Genomic DNA, 18443 nt, shown 5'->3' with positions numbered 1-18443 from the left:
CTTCCTCCGACTGTGCCATGATGAACCAGTCATCTAGGTAAGGAAAATGGTCAGTCCTTTTTCAGGCGATAACTACAGCAACATACTAAGTAAAAACCGCCGTGGCCAAATCAAAAGGCAGCACCTTATATTTGGTAGATCCTCCCATCAAACAGAAATCTCAAAAATTTTCTGTGTGACTCATGATTAGAGATGTGAAAGTACACGTCTTTCAAATTGAGTACTGCAAACCAGCAACCAGGAGGAATAAGTGTTATGACCATCTGTAAGGTAGTCATATAAAACCTGCATGTGGCAATGTATTTATTCAAATTTCTCAAATCTAGGATTGGTCTGTGTCTGCCATCCTTCTTGTCGACCAGAAAAAACCTGGAATAAAAGCCCAACTGACTCTTTTCCCAGCACCTCCTGTACTGCACCCTTCTGTAAGAGGGTGTCAAGCTCAGTCCCTAATTCAGGACAATTTTGAGAATATGATCTATTAGGAAGAGATAAACGCGGGGGAACATTTAAACTCAATTTTATAACCAGTGAAAACAATCTTCAACACCCATATGTCAGTGGTAATATTTTGCCAAAGTGTAAAGTAATTACGCAGCCTATCCCCAAACACTGGGTGTCATATATGCCTCCTGCATATCTGCCATGAATGTATATGGGCTCTGCCTCAGGTCTCTGAGAGTATGGGAAGTTCTTTATTGCTGCAATGCCAGTAGGTTATCTCACAAATGTTTACTTTCTTTTTCTTGCTCTGCTGAGCCAGTGTCCTTGACTGCCAGCTGAAACTGGCTCTAAATGTATCCTTCTTGAGAACCAAAGATAAGTTCATCTTTCTCACTGTCTACTCTAAAACAATATCTCACTCCAACACCCTCCCCCCCATTAATGGTCCTCTTTCCCAAAGGCGGGAATATCCCCTATAACTAACACTGCTAGCCCCACATACATCACTTCTGCCAATTCCACTGTCTGAGCACCTTGAACTGAATGGATCTCTAATAAAGTTACTTCAACTAGAACACCTGTGTGTAAACTGTGGAGAACTTGGGGATCAGAACTGCTTGGATGAATGAACTTGGTCTTTAGAATGCTGTGATTGGGACCCATGTCTCTGTCTCTGGTTTTGCTTCTTTTTAGGGAAGCTGCCCTGGTTGCCCTGGAACTGACGCTGGTTAGGATATGAATATCCTTGATAAGGCTGGTACTGATACGACTGTGACCTAAACTGGGACGGCCTGTATTAGCTGTGCCCGCTTTGTTGTGTGGAGGAGAGGACCCCATATGATCACGCTGTCAGTCTGTCCTTGCGTTTTTGCGACAGGTATTCATCCGTCTTTTCTGAGAAGAGAGTTTTCCCCCTGAATGGGAGATCCTCCACCTTATTACGTGTAACTGTTAGTAGTGCGGTTGCTCGAAGCCACACATATCTCCACAGGACCACAGCAGTGGCCATTGTCCTGGCCGATGTGTCGAAAAAAGCCCACCAAGTCTAAAGTGTATCCAAAATTTACTAGAACAATTTAAAGTGTCAAGTGCTCAATTTCTCATGTGCAACAACAATTCATAATCAATACATATTGTGTAATAAACTCCACAGGTAAAGACTCCAAGGTACAAGGTAAGTTAGTTCAGCAAATAGCCTTGAAATATATCCAAGGTACAAGGTAAGTCAGTTCAGCAAAAAGCCTTGAGATATAAACTTTTCTTTCTTTCTTCTTTCATTTGCAATGTGACCAGCGGATTGATAGTGATTGAATCCAGACGCCCAAAACTGGGGCCGGCTCTTTCTCACACAGATTTTCGCCCCCACGGTCTTCCTCAGGGGCATGTCAGTATTGCACTATAACAGTCACACAAATCGTAAGACATTGCACATTCCAATATACAATAAAAATATTGTTACATAACAACTTACCAGTGTCTTTTACAATTCTTTCATAGTACATGGAGAGCGATGCCGGTAGCAGCGACCTGGCGTGCTCCCTCACAGTTTGTATGGCTTTTTATGCTGACTCACTGCATACATTGTTCACAAATTAAAGGCACAGTCTTTATGCTGACTCATTGCATACATTGTTCACAAATTAAAGGCACAGTCCCCCCTTCCTGGGTCATTAGCCCAAAAAACAATTTAGCATCAGTTCATTATTAAGACCACGAGGCTTTAAACATTTTAATTCATGTATCCACCTCGCCTCCTTACGTAATAACACCTGCTGTATCTGTTGGTTGCTCCCTTTCAGTGCTACAAACAAAACTGCCACTTTGAAATCAGTTTCCTGGTGCTTCTCCTGCAGGAAATGCTGCGTAACAGGAGCCTCTACTACCTTATTCCTGATACAAGAAATATGCTCTAGAACTCGTGTCCGAAGGGGTCTAATTGTGCTCCCAACATATAGTTTCAGGCATGAGCACATCAAAAGTTCAGCAAGGCTATTTGTTGAACTGACTTACCTTGTACCTTGGAGTCTTTACCTGTGGAGTTTATTACACAATATGTATTGACTATGAATTGTTGTTGCACATGAGAAATTGAGCACTTGCCACTTTAAATTGTTCTAGTAAATTTTGGATACACTTTAGACTTGGCGGGACTTGGCAATTTAGCTAGGTCTTGCCTTTTGTTACGTATGCTGGCTGATGTGTCAGCAACATTTTGGCCTGCATTTATTTGCTGTCTGGCCAGACGTATAGCTTCCTCCTGCAGCACTTTCACCAATGACCTCTGCTCATCAGGTAGCTTGTCGAGGAAGGTAGCCACTTTGTTTCACAGGCATAGCTGGTAAGCTCCCATCATTGCTGCATAATTAGCAACCTTGATGTTCAAAGTAGCCGATGAGTAGACCTTTCGGCCTAGGGCATCAAGTTTCTTCCCCTCTTTGTTGGACAGCACAGAATATGGGCCCTGCCTCTGCTTACTTTGTAGCTCTTCAGTGACGAACAACAATGAAGGGGAATAAGCTGAGAGAGAAGGGCAAGACTCATCCTTGGTCTTATACAGCCCTTCTGCTTTCTTGGTCATGGCAGTGGCTGAAGCAGGTCTCTGGAACAGTGCTGTCATCGTTTCCACAAAACCTTTGATTACAGGGAAGGCTATGTTAGAAGTGGAACCTGAATAGAGGTGCTAGAGGATTTTATCCTTCGGCTTAGGTTCAGCTGAGGAAATGTCAATCTCCAGCACCTTGGCCATCCTGATCAGCTGTTCCGTGTATGCCCAGAAGTCCTCAGTTGGTGAAACCTCTCCTGTCTCGCCAACTGCCTCATCAGGGGAAGGTTCCAATGGGGTAGGGCTGCGATGTTACCGGTAGGGATCTGACTCCCTCTCAGACCTTAACAACTGGAAGGCCATCCGGGAGTTGGAAAAAGAATGATGTCTTCTGGGAGGTGTGGATGATGACTCCCATGATAGAACATCAGCATGGTACATCTGCCCCCAAATCGGTGGCATACCTGGGAGAGCTCGCCAGATACCTCTCCCTCTGCTATAATGGCAACCACTCGATGGGGATTGCCGAGACAGGTGCTTCCTCTGAGGGAGTTCACCCTCTTCTTCAGAAGATAGGGCAGACCAAGACTTGGATCAGGCCGAAGAAGAACTGGCATGCAGAGATGGTGTGGGAGGATGCTCCATGAGTATAACCTCCTCCTCCAAAGCATCTCTGCTCTTAGCCTGTTTGGGCTTCTCCACCAAATGCTTAGTCTTTTTGGACCACTTTCTGGGGGGTTCATCACCTGACATGCCCTGTCAGTCGGTTCTGAACGATCTTTGGCCCGGGCCAATGACGCTGTCGAATCCCTCGACTTCGAGTGATGTTTCTCCCCCGTTGGATCCAAATGGACCGGAGACTTCATATTCAAAGCTGGTGGATGGTCTTGGGTTAATTTTGAGGAAGGTACCTCGGGTGAGGCAGATGGCACACGGTTCCAAGGCGTCCGATGAACTGGGTCTTAGAACCAATGGGGCTCTAAACGCTGAGGAGGGTCCCAGATCCGATGGTGTGGCGTCTGCAGCCGAGGCTGGTTTTTTTGCTGCGGCAGCAGGAACTTCCATAGCTTTAGCCCACAAAGCCACTTTATGTCAGCTAGACCTCTCTGCACGGGCTTTTTGAGTGAAGCCCTGACAGTGTTTACAACTTTGTGTCTGGTGCCCTTCTCCAAGGCACACCAGACAGAGGGAATGACCACCCGTTTTGGTCATTTTTGTGTTGCATTTCACGCAGCGCTTGAAAAGAGCTTTATCCAACATCTTCAACACTAAGCATGAGAAACAGAGAAACAACTACTTATCTCACAAGCAAAAAGCTAGAACCTCTCTACATGGTGGCAAAAGAGGAACTGAGGGTAGCAGGGGGCGCCCCACCTTCCTAGGGGCCGTTTTGGCGGGAAAACGGCCACGCAGGCACAGTGGGAGGCGGGAGTGCCCCCTGGTGGTAGTTAGCTAGAAAAACCTCCATATTAGTAGGCCTGCACGTGCACAGTCCCATGTGGGAATGCACAGAAGACCGAAAATGAACAGTAGAGTCAGCAGTAAGGAATTCTGATGGGGATTGTTCTGACAAAAAATTGGAGCCGACATCAGAGTCGTCATCTGATTGGGTGGAAGGGTGTGTTACTTTTGGAACTGTATTGAGAACTGACAAAGATTCTGATTTTCACTTTGGTTCTGAGTAGACATGGATATATAGATCTTCCTTGTGGCAGAAATGAGGTGGGTACATTCCCAGTGAACCTTCATACTCGTAAGCATAACAGGTAGGGTGAACAATACAGTGAGTAATGGAATCAATGGCAACTTGGGTGCTGAACCAATTCCAGTTGACTGTTATTGTCATATGGAACCAAGGAATCTCTACGGATTTCCAATGGGCATACAGGAGATGGGGTTAGCAGGGGAAATAGCAGGGGATGGGTCAACGACTTCAGGAATTTCCCCTTTGGAAGGGATGGAACCAAAGTAGAATGGTGTTTTGGTCTCAGGGAAAGTGTCCTCGGAACTCTGGATGGACTCAAAGGATTCGATGTAACTGAGTTCGACAACAATTTCTTCTTTTTGTAGCCCTTTGAAGTTCAAGGCTTGTCCACACACCTGGACTTAAGTTTTGCCTTTTTAGCAGGTAGCTCCAACGGACATCAAGGTGGAACCGATGAAGAAGCATCAGGAACCAACTGGTCCTTAGCAATTGAGCCAAGAACTGAAGAGGCAGGAGAAACCAAGCAGGCTCATTCTGGAAGCTGTGGTTTTTTATCTGCAGCCATGTGATTGGAGGTGGTGGAGCCCTTCACAGCTGACTCCCAAAATGCTGCTTTGAGCCCTTTCATGGCGTGCTTTGGGTGTAAATTGCTTCTAGCCTTTGCTCAGACACAAAAGGCATTTGTTGTGTGCATCCGATTGGGCCATCTTCGTCCCACAACACTTTCTGAAGAGGGCCTCTGACACCATGGAACTGAAGACCCTGACCTGCATACAGCAGGATAGATATGAAGAGTGGAGAAAGAAGATATTCATCTTCAGTGGCTGCAAAAGAAGAATTGAGGGAGGGAGCTGTTCACCTCACCTTTTTTTAGTCACACCTGGGGGGGAAAGTATGCAAAAACGCTAGGCGAGCGCTTTGCACCTTTAGAATCTTTAGAACATCCATGGCTGGCCTGCACAAATCAAACGGGAACTGCACAGAAGAGACAATGAACAGATTCCCCTCACCCTGTCTTGGCCATGTCAACACTCAGCTTTGGCATCGTGCACTGCATCCCCCCAGCCCATGTTTCCTATCATATATCCATTACAGCACTGCAGTGGCTGTCTGAGGGGAGGGGAGTGGTTGATACCAACTTCCCACCTTAGGAGCAAAGGGAATCTATATCCTCCAGAGAGGAGAGTAAGCCATCTATGGCTGTATATGCCGTTGTTGCCTTTGCCTCTATTATGAGTGTTAAGATTGCTGTCCTCTTACTTTCCTTTTTTCTCCTCTTGAGAAGGGGAGAGAAAGGGAGAGCACTGGGTTGCTGACTGAAGAGATAGGCTCAAAAAGTAGAATTAGGAAGAAATAATTATAAATTAGCAGATAGAGGGAGTCTTTTAGAAGAGCTCCTCTGATAAAAAGAGCAGATACCACCACTGCTGGAGACAGGTAATTTGAATTAAGATCTGCTACCATGATTGTTTGACAGCAATCCCCTATGCTATGATGCTCTCCCCCTTACAGTGAAAATGAGGGCAATTTAACCTGAGCCACCACCTAACTACAGTTCCCTGTACCCCACAGTATTGTCCACAAGGGTCCCTGACTTCCAGCACTATTTTTTCATGGATTACAAGCATAGTTTGAATGGTAGGAAAAGATGAGTGCCTTATGCTCATGGTTCATAGGATCCAACTCATTTGACTTAGTTCATGAAACCCACTGTATGTAGGCTAGCAGTATGTATTTGTCACTTAGCACAGATACTTCAAAGGAAATTATAATTGTACCCTGTTACATCTCTGCATTTTTCAAGAATTTGGTGACCAAACCACCATTAGGCCATCAAGCTTGGTATGATGTATAAGTTTTTTCTAAAACTCACGTTAGAACTGCGAACGTGACCATCAACTTATCTCGAGGTGGGCTATGGCAGGGCCAGGGCTTCTGGGCAGGACCCACTGTCACTGACCCTCCCCCACCTACATATCTCCTCTACCACCTGCATGCATGTCCTTTCTTCACCCAACTGTTCACAAGGGCGCCACCTCTTGTGCTCCTGGCTATCATTGGCAGGGAACAATATGCAGGTGGCACAAGTGGTACTTCTGAAGGTCACAGCAGCAACACTCCCAAGCAGCACACACCACCCAGTGCCACTGAGGAAAGGGCATGAAAGTAGCTGTCAGCATGGGCAGTGAGACAAATTGTGAGTGAGCAGGGAAAAGATGGACAGGTGGTGAGGGTCGGGAGAGGGGATGTTGATAGGAGCAGGAAGGGAAATGTGAGCAGGGTCCTAATGGTGGGCGGAGGAGGGGAAGGGGCCCCAGAGCACTCTCTACCTAGAGTCTCTCAAAACCTGGAACCAGCCTGATAGTAAGCCAAGTCACTTAGTGCATGGAAATATCAATCCTGTTTAATTTTAAAAATCTAGTTTAATGAACTTACTTCTTTGAGTGAATTCATTTTTGCACTGAAGTGTGGTGATTTCAACATACGCAATAAGATGTCTAATCGCAGGTCATCCACCACTGTTACTAAGTCAGGCTGGAAACGCATACAAAGTAGCTTGATGGCAGATAAAAGTTCAGGGATACTGACCAGTCTCTGTGAAATATATGAATTAGGAATGCTTGGTAAAGGGTTTCATGTGAAGAATGAATTCTGATTACAGGGAAGCCACCACATAACATGATTTTCAAAGTGCCACCAAAATATACATAGAACATGGCTATAGATTGTTCTGGGAAAGCTCACATCATCACTTTCACAGTAAGTATGAACAAACTGACAATTTTTAACTTAAGTATATATCTATAACTGCTTAAAGGGTCGTGCAATTTTTGTATATCTACTGGCAAAGACAAGCAAAGGTCAACACAGAAAAGATACTGGGAGCTCTGCATTTGAAACTCCCATGCCTTTCTTCTTTGTAAATAGCAGCTAGGCAGGTGCCCACTCAGACTGGGATGGTGGTGTGTGTGTGGTGGAAATTAAGCCTTTTCCCTTTACTTTGTTTTCCCAACCTAAAATGGCCTCACAGAGCTGCTATTAGCCCCACTGAGGCAAAGATGTGTTTACTCTAGTGGGCAAATAGCAGCTTCTCAGGACTGTCACAGATCAAAAACCATGTCAGAGGAAAGAGTTAATAACATTTTCCCCTGTGATTTAAAATCAGGTCACTACAAAAATGGCAGGGGTTCCAAACTCAAAACTGTCAACATCATTGTCCAGCTTCACCCTTTTGTGACAAACTCCAGCATACATGGATAGGTATAGAGATAAATGCAAAATATCAGGAGTCAAACTAGCAAGCAAATCTTTGGACAGCTATAGCAATGAAATAATTGCATCTAGTAAAGAGGAATACAGATGTTCAACAGAACCAATGGGTAAAAAAATGAAAAAATGGACTACAGACACTGCAACTAACAAGAAAATCCTCCAATACTGAACATTCATCTATTACAGTACATGCTCTACACACTTCAGTGGTAGAGCAGGGTACGGCATAATGGCACAGGAGCAAATGAAACAAAAAAAAACATTTTATACTTAAATTGTACTGAAAATGCTGGGTTGTAGTTAGTAAACTAAGTTCTACCTTGTCTTTCAGGTCCTTTTCCTCCACATTCTGTACATATTTAATCATGTTATGAATTACTGGATCCAGCATTGGCTGTGAAAAGGGAAATCATTCAATACGTTATAGTGTAAAAAGAATTACCCAAGATCTTTAAAACCATGGACTGCTTCTCGGTTTGAGAAACAAGGAACAAACCATCAGAAACCTAGGGTAGACCCAATCAGATGGGCACAGACCACAAGGCCTTTTCAGAGCCCTCTGCACTGCAGCCTCACATTCCCACAAACTGCTACTGAAGGACAATGGGACTTAACAAATAAAATGGCAAGAAGGGCTCCAATCAGAAAGCAAATATCAGTAATTTGCCCTCTTCCTTAAGCAAAAGTACTTCCCACTCATGCACAAGGCTGTTTCGATTGCAGCTTAAAGCTAATATTCACAGTGCAATCCTAAACAGAGTTGCTCCAGTCTAAGCCCATTGAAATCAATAGGTTTAGACTGGAGTAACTTTGTTTAGGATTACACTTCCAGTTACCTAAAACAAACTGCATACAACTTTGAACAGACATATGTCAGCTTGTGGCAAGAGTATCTGAAGTAAGAAAATAACACACATTACTTAATATTTATAATTTTTAAAAATTAGGTTATGATGGCATGCCATTTTACCTGAAGTTATATCCATTTAAAAATCATGCTAACAAGATCACCAGTACATGATTTTTAAATGCAAAATACACTCATGCAACACAGTATCTTGTTTACAATAAAACTTGTTAACATACGATTAAAAACTGTAACCGCATTTATATATTCTTTAAAAAATCTAAGACACAGAACTGTTCATTACCTGCACTATTGAAGAATTGAGATACTCTGCACAAACCCCCAAAGGTTGAACCAATGAAGAAACTGCCTGGAAAAGAAAGAGGAGAGTAGGTATTTAGGACCCCACAAGGTAGACATGAAGAAGGTGCTGTATGAAAACTGGCCAATCTGACCTCTGACTTACAAGAAACATGCTATATAGAATAATGTGTTTGTGTTATGTGCCATCAACTGCCATCCGACCTATGGTTACCCTCCTCCATCCTATCATTAACAGACTTGCTCAGATCCTGCAAACTGGAGGATGTGGCTTCCTTTTTTGAGTCAAGTGATCTCATTTTAGGTCTTCCTCTTTTCCTACTGCCTTCCACTTTTCCTAGCATTATTGACTTTTCCAGAGAATATAGAATAATAGCATCTGCTAAAATCGGTCGTAAGTCCAATCGCCAGAGAGCAGATGCAACAAATGGGTGAGGTAAGTGAGCAAACCTTTTCACACTGTCAACTGAGAGTTACATTTATAGTTGAAGCAATGCTGTGTTTAGGGAAAATACGATTTCATCTAGCAGCCCCCACCCCCGTCAGGACAGAAATTCTACTTCAATTCCAACTAGAGAAGCACCAAATTACAACAAATCCTGGTGAAAGATCAACAAAACAAACAAAGAGAAGTAGAAATTCAACTTACCCCAAGTTCAATATCTTCTGAATGTAGTTTGGACTGAATTGCCAAAAACCCACCTAACTCTGCAAACTAAACAAGCACAGAAAATTAGATCATGAAAGCATTTAAGGATATATGTATACTATAGCAAGTAAAACATTATTTCCAACATAGATACATAAAAGCAGCCTGTGGTATCTCTGAAAAGGGCAAGATGCATATATAAATATTTAGGTGTAATAGGACATCATTGGAAAATTCAGCACGAAGGCATGCTGTGGCTAGTAGCTTCACCACAGCAATATGAAAGGGGAACTCACACATTAGCTCACTCACACTTGAAATGACAAGAAGAGACAGAAAAATCTCCAAAATTATATATTATTTGCTTCATTTATATCCCACCTTTCTCCCCAATAGGTACCCAAGGTGGCTCACATCATTCTCCTCTCCTGAAATCCAAATATTGTTGAAACAAACATCAAACGCCATGGAAATTAAATATCAGCAGAGTAAAGAGAGAGAGGAAAGGAAAAGAATAAAGAAGTTTGTATGAATACGAGTGTCACAATTTGCAGAACTTTATGACAGTTTTATACAAATCCTAGAGTCAAATTTTAAATACACCTGCATCTCTTAGGTCAAGGAGGAACCAGTGTACAGACACAGAGTCAATTGAAAGGGTAACTCTCGTACCCAATTGAGATCATTTTCTAACTTTATTTGTTAACATTTCATCCTTCTTCACTCTTCTCCATTTTCTACTTTACTTTGTAAACTCTTTGAGGACACAGAATGATCTACTTTTGAAACTCTGTAAAGTGCCATGTATACTGATGGCTCAGTATGAGTAAAATATTTTAACATATACTTACCCTGTTCACCAAGTCCACGAGCCATCCATGTGGTTCCTAGAAATTGAGAAATTAACAAATTAAAAACATTTTTGTACTGAAAAATACTGATATTTTAATCAGATGTATTTCATTTAGGAATCTACATCTAATTCATGCACAGACTCTTCAAATACAAAGCCAAGTGCTTGCAAAGTGACTAGATGTACTCAGCACCATCTACTTACCATCATTGCCCAATATCAATTATAATGTATTACAGCAACATTAGGTTTTGAGATTTCTGACTCAGATGCAGTTATATTTACAGACTATTACGAAGAAGTGTATTGTTAAAGACTCCTGCGCTGAAATGAAGACGCACTAGCTTAGCATAAGCAAACCCAAATTGTAAAGTCCTATGACAAAAATTATCTAGTCACTCCAAAAGTAAAGGAAATCACATCACTTTCACTCTGCCACTACCAAGATCTAAGTACAAGTTCATATAATCAACCTGTTAGGATGCAATTGCTGTAGAGTGGCCACTTTAACCACTTAACAGTAAGCCCTGGATTTTTGGTTATATATTTCTTTAAGTACCAAACTATCAGATATAGGGTAGTAGCAAAGGCTACAGGCCGGAAGATAGACCAAAAACTGTTAGGTACCCAAAGGCTCAATTCAGATACAACCAAAGCCATGATTAGTGCTAACCATAGCTTAGCACACAAACTGATGTCTGACTTTTCAAACATGCAACAGGCAAACTATGGTTTACTGCTTGTTGACCTCCTCTCAGCCTCATAAATACATTACTGAATCCGGCATAGCAGCTTTTGGAGATGGAGTATTAACCAAAACTACGGTTTTATATATTGTTGGCATAAACCATGGTTTCTCATTCTGGTTTGCTGGTTGAATGCAAACTAAGGCTTGTCAAGCTGAATATCATGCAACTCCATAATTAAACTCTCTTAATTACAGTTTGGTATTTTTTAAATCGCGCTAAAATTAAAATCACTGCACCAATTCTAGGTGGCATGTGCACACATGCATACTATACAGTCACTTAAAAAGCAACTTTTTATTATTTCATAGTAAGAGAATTGAAATGTACAGACCTTCTGAAAAGTAGAAACAGAGGAGACAGCATACATGTTTCCTTCACCAAATACTTCTGCCCAGTTTCTCTGGCACACTTTCATTCTGTTTTTGAAATGATACTCATTGTCAGGGTTAAGAGCCTGGAGCATAAAGGAACAAAACAACGGAATAGGATTAACATTTTACAAACAAACCATTTTGAATAGCTGGTGGTTTATAATGTTGTCCCTCATAGAATCACAGAGTTGGAAGGAGCTGTACAGTTTATCCAGTCCAACCACCTGCCCAATGCAGGAACAGCCTAAAGCTTCCCCAGACAAGTACTTGTCCAGCTGCTCCTTGAAGAGTGCCAATGAGGGGGAACCCACCACATCCCTAGGCAGCCGAATCTGCTGCTGAATTACTCTTAACATGAAGAAGTTTTGCCTAATGTCCAGCTAGTACTTTCCCTCTCGTAGTTTAAACCCATTGTTTCGAGTCCTATCCTGTTTCCAACAGGAATACCTCCCTTCCCTCCTCTAAGTAACAGCCTTTTAAGTACTTAAAGAGAACAATCATGTCTCCCCTCAACTGCCTCTTCTTTACCCTCCAAAGTATAAAAAGTGAAATTATTTTTTAAAAAAGACAGAAACATTAATGGACATGGGTCTCCATTGTGCAGACCAAGAAATCCACAAGGAGAAAGCCCACCCAGGGTTAAGATAGTTTTCTGTAAACTCAGAGGTATTTCCAGGACATGGGGTGTAGATGTTGCTGATCACCCTCACGGATGATCTTCGCGGACATCTGGATCAAGGCAGATCGGCACTGCTGATTTTATTAGATCTTTCAGCAGCGTTTGATATGGTCGATTATGACCTTCTGACCCACCTCCTTGCCGATGTGGGAATTCAGGGGACAGCGTTACAGTGGCTAGTCACCTTTCTCCATGACTGGGGACAGAGGGTGGCGCTGGGGGAGAAGATATCATCCCGTAGACCACTACTGTGTGGTGTGCTGCAGGGGGTGATACTCTCCCCATTATTATTTAATATCTATATGCAGCCACTCGCCCAGTTGGTGCGAAGTTTCGGACTTGGGTGTCACCAATATGCAGATAACACCCAGCTGTATCTGTTGTTGGACGGACAGCCTGGATCGGCCCCAGCTGCCCTGGAGCATGCTTTTGAAGCTGTGGCTGGATGGTTGAGGCAAAGTCGGCCAAGATTAAACCCTGCGAAGATGGAGATCCTGTACCTGAGCCGCGGAAATGTGGACTCGGGACCCCGGCTTCCTTCACTCGATGGGGTGGTGCTTACACTAGCTCCAAGAGTTAGGAACCTGGGGGTGATCCTAGATCCCTCCTTGACGATGGAGGATCAGGTCACTGCGGTTGCCAGGTCTTTTTGTTATCTTCGACAGACCAAGCAGCTCACCCCTTATCTTTCGTCCCATGACACTGGGCTTCCCCTGAACCTGATCTGGCAGTTACAGCTGGTACAGAATGCAGCAGCGTGGGTCATCACCGGAATGCCAATGCGTGCGCATATAATGCCGGTATTGAGTCAGCTGCAGTGGCTGCCAGTGGAGTACCGAATCAGGTTCAAGGTTTTGGTACTAACCTATAAAGCCCTATGCAGACTGGGACCGGCATATGTGCGGGACCGCCTCTCCCCATATGAACCCCAGAGGACTCTTGGCTCTAGTGATAAACATCTACTAAAGATCCCTGGCCCTAGGGAGGCCCGCTTGGCATCGATCAGGGCCAGGGCTTTTTCAGTCCTGGCCCCAGCCTGGTGGAATGCTCTGTCCAATGAGACCAGGCCCCGGAAAGACTTGTTAGCTTTTCGCCAGGCCTGTAAAACAGAGCTGTTCCGCCAGGCATTTGGTTGATGCGAGGCGGTGTCCCCTAGCCGGGGGAGTACAACATATGCCCTCCCTACTAGTGATACCTCCATCTCTCATATTTTCCTGCCAAAATGCTTCGAAGATGGCTAAAAAGGTGGTCGTCTAGATTATGTGCCGCTGTGTTACACACACACACACACACACACATTTTAATCTGTGTATTTAAGATGTTTTATTTTAAACTTGGTTGTAATCTGCCCTGAGCCTGCTGATGCGGGGTGGGTGGAATATAAATCGAACAAAATAAATAAATAAATAAATAAATAAATAAATAAATAAATAAATAATAATAGGCTTCCAGAAAATCCTGCTTTTTTAAAAAAATGAGAAGCGGCATTATCCTTTCAATATTAATATTATCATCACATTAAAATAAAGAGATTGAAGCTGACAGCATTTACAGTTGTTTAGTGAACTCATGATGATGTGAGATTTCAACAGGCTCATGAGCAAATTATTCTCATGATTTTTAACAGCTCATTCTCTTAACAACAATGCCAACCCAACCAAGAAAATGTTAAAGCCTTTAACTACAACTAATTAGCCATCACCATCCCAGCAATAAAAATTTACAAAACCTCACACTTTACAACCTAAGGATGTGAAGTCCAGAGTACAAACTGGAAAAATCTGCTATTAATGTGTATGGTAAATACACTACTGACGAGTTCGATGTTTTCAATATTGTGAAGTTTCACTGTATACCCAAATATGCTACTATTTTTATTGTGACTGTGAGAAGCCACTCCTTTCAGCATCAGCTCCCCAGTAGTATCATGGGGATAACAACACACTACCTTTGTTCACTGCTCTGAGTGGGGCATTAACTAGAAGAGCACTAAAAGCTATAAAATGGCTTTGATACAGTGGTGATTTCTGCCAACAAAAGGAACTCTTGTTCATGGAGTGGGACTTCTCTTACAGCCCAAAATAGGCCCTGAAAAACTATTTCTTGGGGCAGAAAACCATCAGGAATACCTTGGGGTGGGGGGGGGAGTCAGAGGTTTGCAGTGAAAGTATGGTTTGCAAGTCAATTACCATGCCAAACCAGAATGAATACACATCACATTTTCTAAATCCACTTTTACCATGATTTCTATTCTTGATTGGTGGTTGGCTGACAAACCATGGTTTCCAATTCAGATATCCTGTTAAATAATAGTTAAGCTTGATGTTTAAATGCAGTAACTGGGTGGACTGGATATATTCTAGAAGTTTTATTCATAAAAACTAACAAAAAGGAAAAGATAGAAATACAAACGTGAAGAAAAAAGAATTTTTTTTAAAAAAATGAGTTGATTTTCTCTACAACAAACACAGGTAAAATTACAGGCTTAATACTTACTCTATATTTATAAAATATAAGGCTTTTCATATCATGCAATTTCTACCCCCCCACACCTAATCATCGAATCCACAAATCATATCATCAGTTAATACCTGGGCCAAAAAATGGCCTAGATATTAACTTCAACCACTTCCTTGCCTTGAACAGCCTCAGGAAAATAATTTAAGTAATTACTATACCATAGTAAGTACAGCTAGGAGGCCAACAGGAACAGGGTCTTGCTTTACTCGCTCAGCAGCCAGATCTACCAATAGCATCAACATGTTGTAGATTCCCTCATGAATTTCAGTACCCCATTTATGAACAGCACTTGATGTCAATAGCTGCAAAGGAACACAGTGTTAAAATGGCAAGAAGAAAGTATGTTAAAAAGACAGAAGATTCAGCCTTGAGTACTGAACTACTTGTAGAGCTCTTATTTAACAACAGTTGACTTTCACATTCCATCCTGAGATCTATTAAGAACAGAAGTAACTTCATGTAGCATTTCCTCTTTTTAAGATTTTGTTTTTATAGCATATTCAGAGATATCTTCAGTAACTTCCAAAGGAGATGTGGGTTAGTGGCCCGGAGAAGAACATCTTTATCCTGGATTTTATTGTCCCATCATCTCAAAACCTTCTCCTCATCTTTATAGAATTATTCAATGCTCTAACTGTTTTTGTATTTCCATTATTCCAATAAAGGATTATTATGCTGCAAAAACACAAAAAAAAATGTCCCTGATAAGCACCGTGCAAAAGAATGATCAAACGCAGCTCTTACTATACAAACCTGAGGAGTAAAGCAACACAGAATAGGGGAATTTATCAACCACACTCATTAGTGCAACAGTGGAAACCAGTAACTGTTTAATCTTGCTAAAGGCTATCTGAAGGATATTTATTTAAAGCCATTGTACCAAACCTGAAAAACACAACGATTTAACTAATCATTATATGATCTATAGTTGGGTTAATTATCATTCTTAACCTCTATCCAGATATTCCACTTTATCCATTACAATCAGAGATAGGCACGAACTGCAAGACGAACTAAAGTTCGTCACGAACTGGGCTGGTTCGTGCTTCGCGTACCAATGGTTCACGGAAGCCCATTTTCCATGAACTTCCACGAACTGGCCTGCCAGTTCATTTGGTTCATGTAAAAGCGCAATACCCCTTTCCTTGCCGCTGCGAAGCAACATGGAAAGGGGCATTTAACCCCCCCTGATCAGCTGCTTGTTGGGGAGATCGGGGACAAGCAGCTGATCCAAGCCGGTGGGTGTGTGTGTAAAATGCCCCTTTCCCTGCTGCTGTGAAGCAGCACAGAAAGCAGCATTTAAACCCTGGATCAGCTGTTTGTCAGGGATGTCCCTGACAAGCAACTGATCCAAGCCGGTGGGGGGTGAAACGCCCCTTATTCTGACGCTGTTAAGCAGCACAGAAAGGGGCATTTAAACCCCTGGTTCAGCTGTTTGTTGGGGATATCCCCAAGAAGCAGCTGATCCAAGCTGGAGGGGGTGAAATGCCCCTTTCCATGCCGCTTTGCAGCAGCATGGAAAGGGGTATTTAAACCCCATGAACCACGAACTGGTTCACCAACTGGGGCAAGTTCCTGGTTCCTGGTTCATAAAACGGGACGAACCACACGGTTCAGTTTTTTCCCGGTTCATGCCCACCTCTAATTACAATGTCTGAGACATCTGTCAGAATTAGACAAGTTATTTTGTAGTCACACACCAGTTCTTCTCCAAATCAGAGTAGTTTAAATTGTGCTCTCCCTTCCACCCACCTTTTTAAAAGCTTCAGGCATACATCTATCCATAAATCTTCGGCAATTTTCATCAGAATCAGAAAGTCCTGATTTAAGGAGGGAGAAAAGGAAAAAGTTAGGCTGCTGCCAAGTTTTGCAAACAAGAGGACAAAATTTCACCAAATTTTGTAAGTAATCCGATGGCTACCCACAAATGTCCCATTTAGCAAGATGTTAAAAGGGATCCCCTTCTTCCCTTTTCACCAGTGGAAAAACTGGTTGGATCAGGCCCTATATTTGTAATAAAGAACGATGGGCATGTCTTCAAGAAAGGCAGTTTTAGCATTTTAATAAATGCATTTAATAAATAAGATAGCATCTTAGATCCCACCTAGTTTTCCATGGTGCAGGATTGGGTTTTTTAGGGTTTTTTTGATGATGTCTTTTTCCCACTGCTGCCCAAAATGTCACCTGAAATGCTGTTCCTAGGAGATGGGAAGGAACTGGAGGTCTGTGGTGATTGAAAATTGCCACCCCTTGCGCCTGCATAATTTTAATGCTTTAATTTTAACACTGAAGCAACATGTTTACCAACTTCCATACTCCTTATATGCAGGGAGAAGTGAAATAAATAAAACTGATAATAATCAGTGAATGACAAAGGCAGACATGATTGAATAGGGTGGGGTATGCAGAGGGGTGATGGGTGCTAATTTCTCCACAACCACTATCTCTCTGCGTACCCCACCCTATTCAATCATGTCTGCCTTTGTCATTCACTGATTATTATCATTTGGCTTCTGTAATCACTCCACTCTCCAAGATATAAGGACAGATGGACTCACATTCTAGCTGTATCTGAAGAAGTGAGCTATGGCTCATGAAAGCTCATACCCTACCACTAATTTTGTTAGTCTTACAGGTGCTATTAGACTCTTGCTCTTTTCTACTGCTACAGACAGACTAACACGGCTACCAATCCCAATAAATAAATAAAATAGCTTTTCTCACATGATAAGCACTCCCAAGGTCCCCAACCTGAGCAATTTGTGCCTGAAACCATTAGGGATGTTCTGAAATGCATGTGTGTAATAAAGAAAACAGCCTGGGAATAAGAGGAATGCCTTTCCCTCACTCCTGAGTACTTCCAGCATGTCACCATACACATGAGAGCATGACAAAAGACTCCAGGGTAAATGGCTCAGTTCCCATACAGATGTGAACCTCATCATCTTTCTCTGTAAAAGCAAAACCCATGTGTCTTTTACCGGCAGCACAGATAGCTGGAAAACAGGCTGCTTCCTGCTATATTAGCTTCCACTCTGGTTTCTCTCACCTAACCTTCTCAGCAAATTTCCTTGGCCATCCCATACCACAGTCAAACACTTTGCACACAACATCTATTCACCTTCTTCCCCAGTGTTAACCCTTAATATTCTCCCTGACCAAATAAAAATAATTATCTATATACAATTTTCAAGAAGATACCAGCTGAGCACCTAGAATATTAATGCATACACTTGCAAGGTTGCAAACTATCCATGCAATGTTACAAACATGTACTTCTGCCATCTAGTGCAATTACATCACAAGCATTTTCATATCAAAGCCTTTTCCTAAGTTAGAGTCTCTTTCGTTTTTGCTGCAATAAATTAAGTGGCTACACGTCTAAAGCAGTCTCCAGAGGGCTTCTTGAGTTTCAGGGGAGGAAATGGGCTCATCAACACTGGAAAATAAACTTTTAATTCTTCCATTGTGCTGCTTCCTCAGGCTAGTC

General features: G+C 42.4%; 1 protein-coding gene across 2 annotated transcripts in view; it reads right to left on the bottom strand.

Moving 5' to 3' along the window:
• Positions 1 to 18443, bottom strand: part of USP24 (ubiquitin specific peptidase 24) — a 176996-nt gene that overhangs the window by 118677 nt on the left and 39876 nt on the right. Inside the window, exons 3-10 of one of the 2 annotated variants that reach the window (XM_054979479.1) lie at positions 16706 to 16773; positions 15112 to 15255; positions 11715 to 11837; positions 10633 to 10668; positions 9782 to 9847; positions 9116 to 9181; positions 8284 to 8358; positions 7128 to 7286 (exon numbers count right to left, since the gene is read on the bottom strand). In XM_054979479.1, the coding sequence (XP_054835454.1) occupies positions 7128 to 7286; positions 8284 to 8358; positions 9116 to 9181; positions 9782 to 9847; positions 10633 to 10668; positions 11715 to 11837; positions 15112 to 15255; positions 16706 to 16773 (737 nt within the window). Of the gene's footprint in view, positions 1 to 7127; positions 7287 to 8283; positions 8359 to 9115; positions 9182 to 9781; positions 9848 to 10632; positions 10669 to 11714; positions 11838 to 15111; positions 15256 to 15706; positions 15774 to 16705; positions 16774 to 18443 lie in introns of those variants that run through there. The other variant, XM_054979481.1, reaches the window with a different exon arrangement.

The sequence above is a fragment of the Eublepharis macularius genome, chromosome 5, assembly GCF_028583425.1.
Source record: "Eublepharis macularius isolate TG4126 chromosome 5, MPM_Emac_v1.0, whole genome shotgun sequence".
Classification (NCBI taxonomy): Eukaryota; Metazoa; Chordata; class Lepidosauria; order Squamata; family Eublepharidae; genus Eublepharis; species Eublepharis macularius.
The sequence above is the reverse complement of the archived record's forward strand: the minus strand, read 5'-3'. Positions and strand labels throughout refer to the sequence as shown.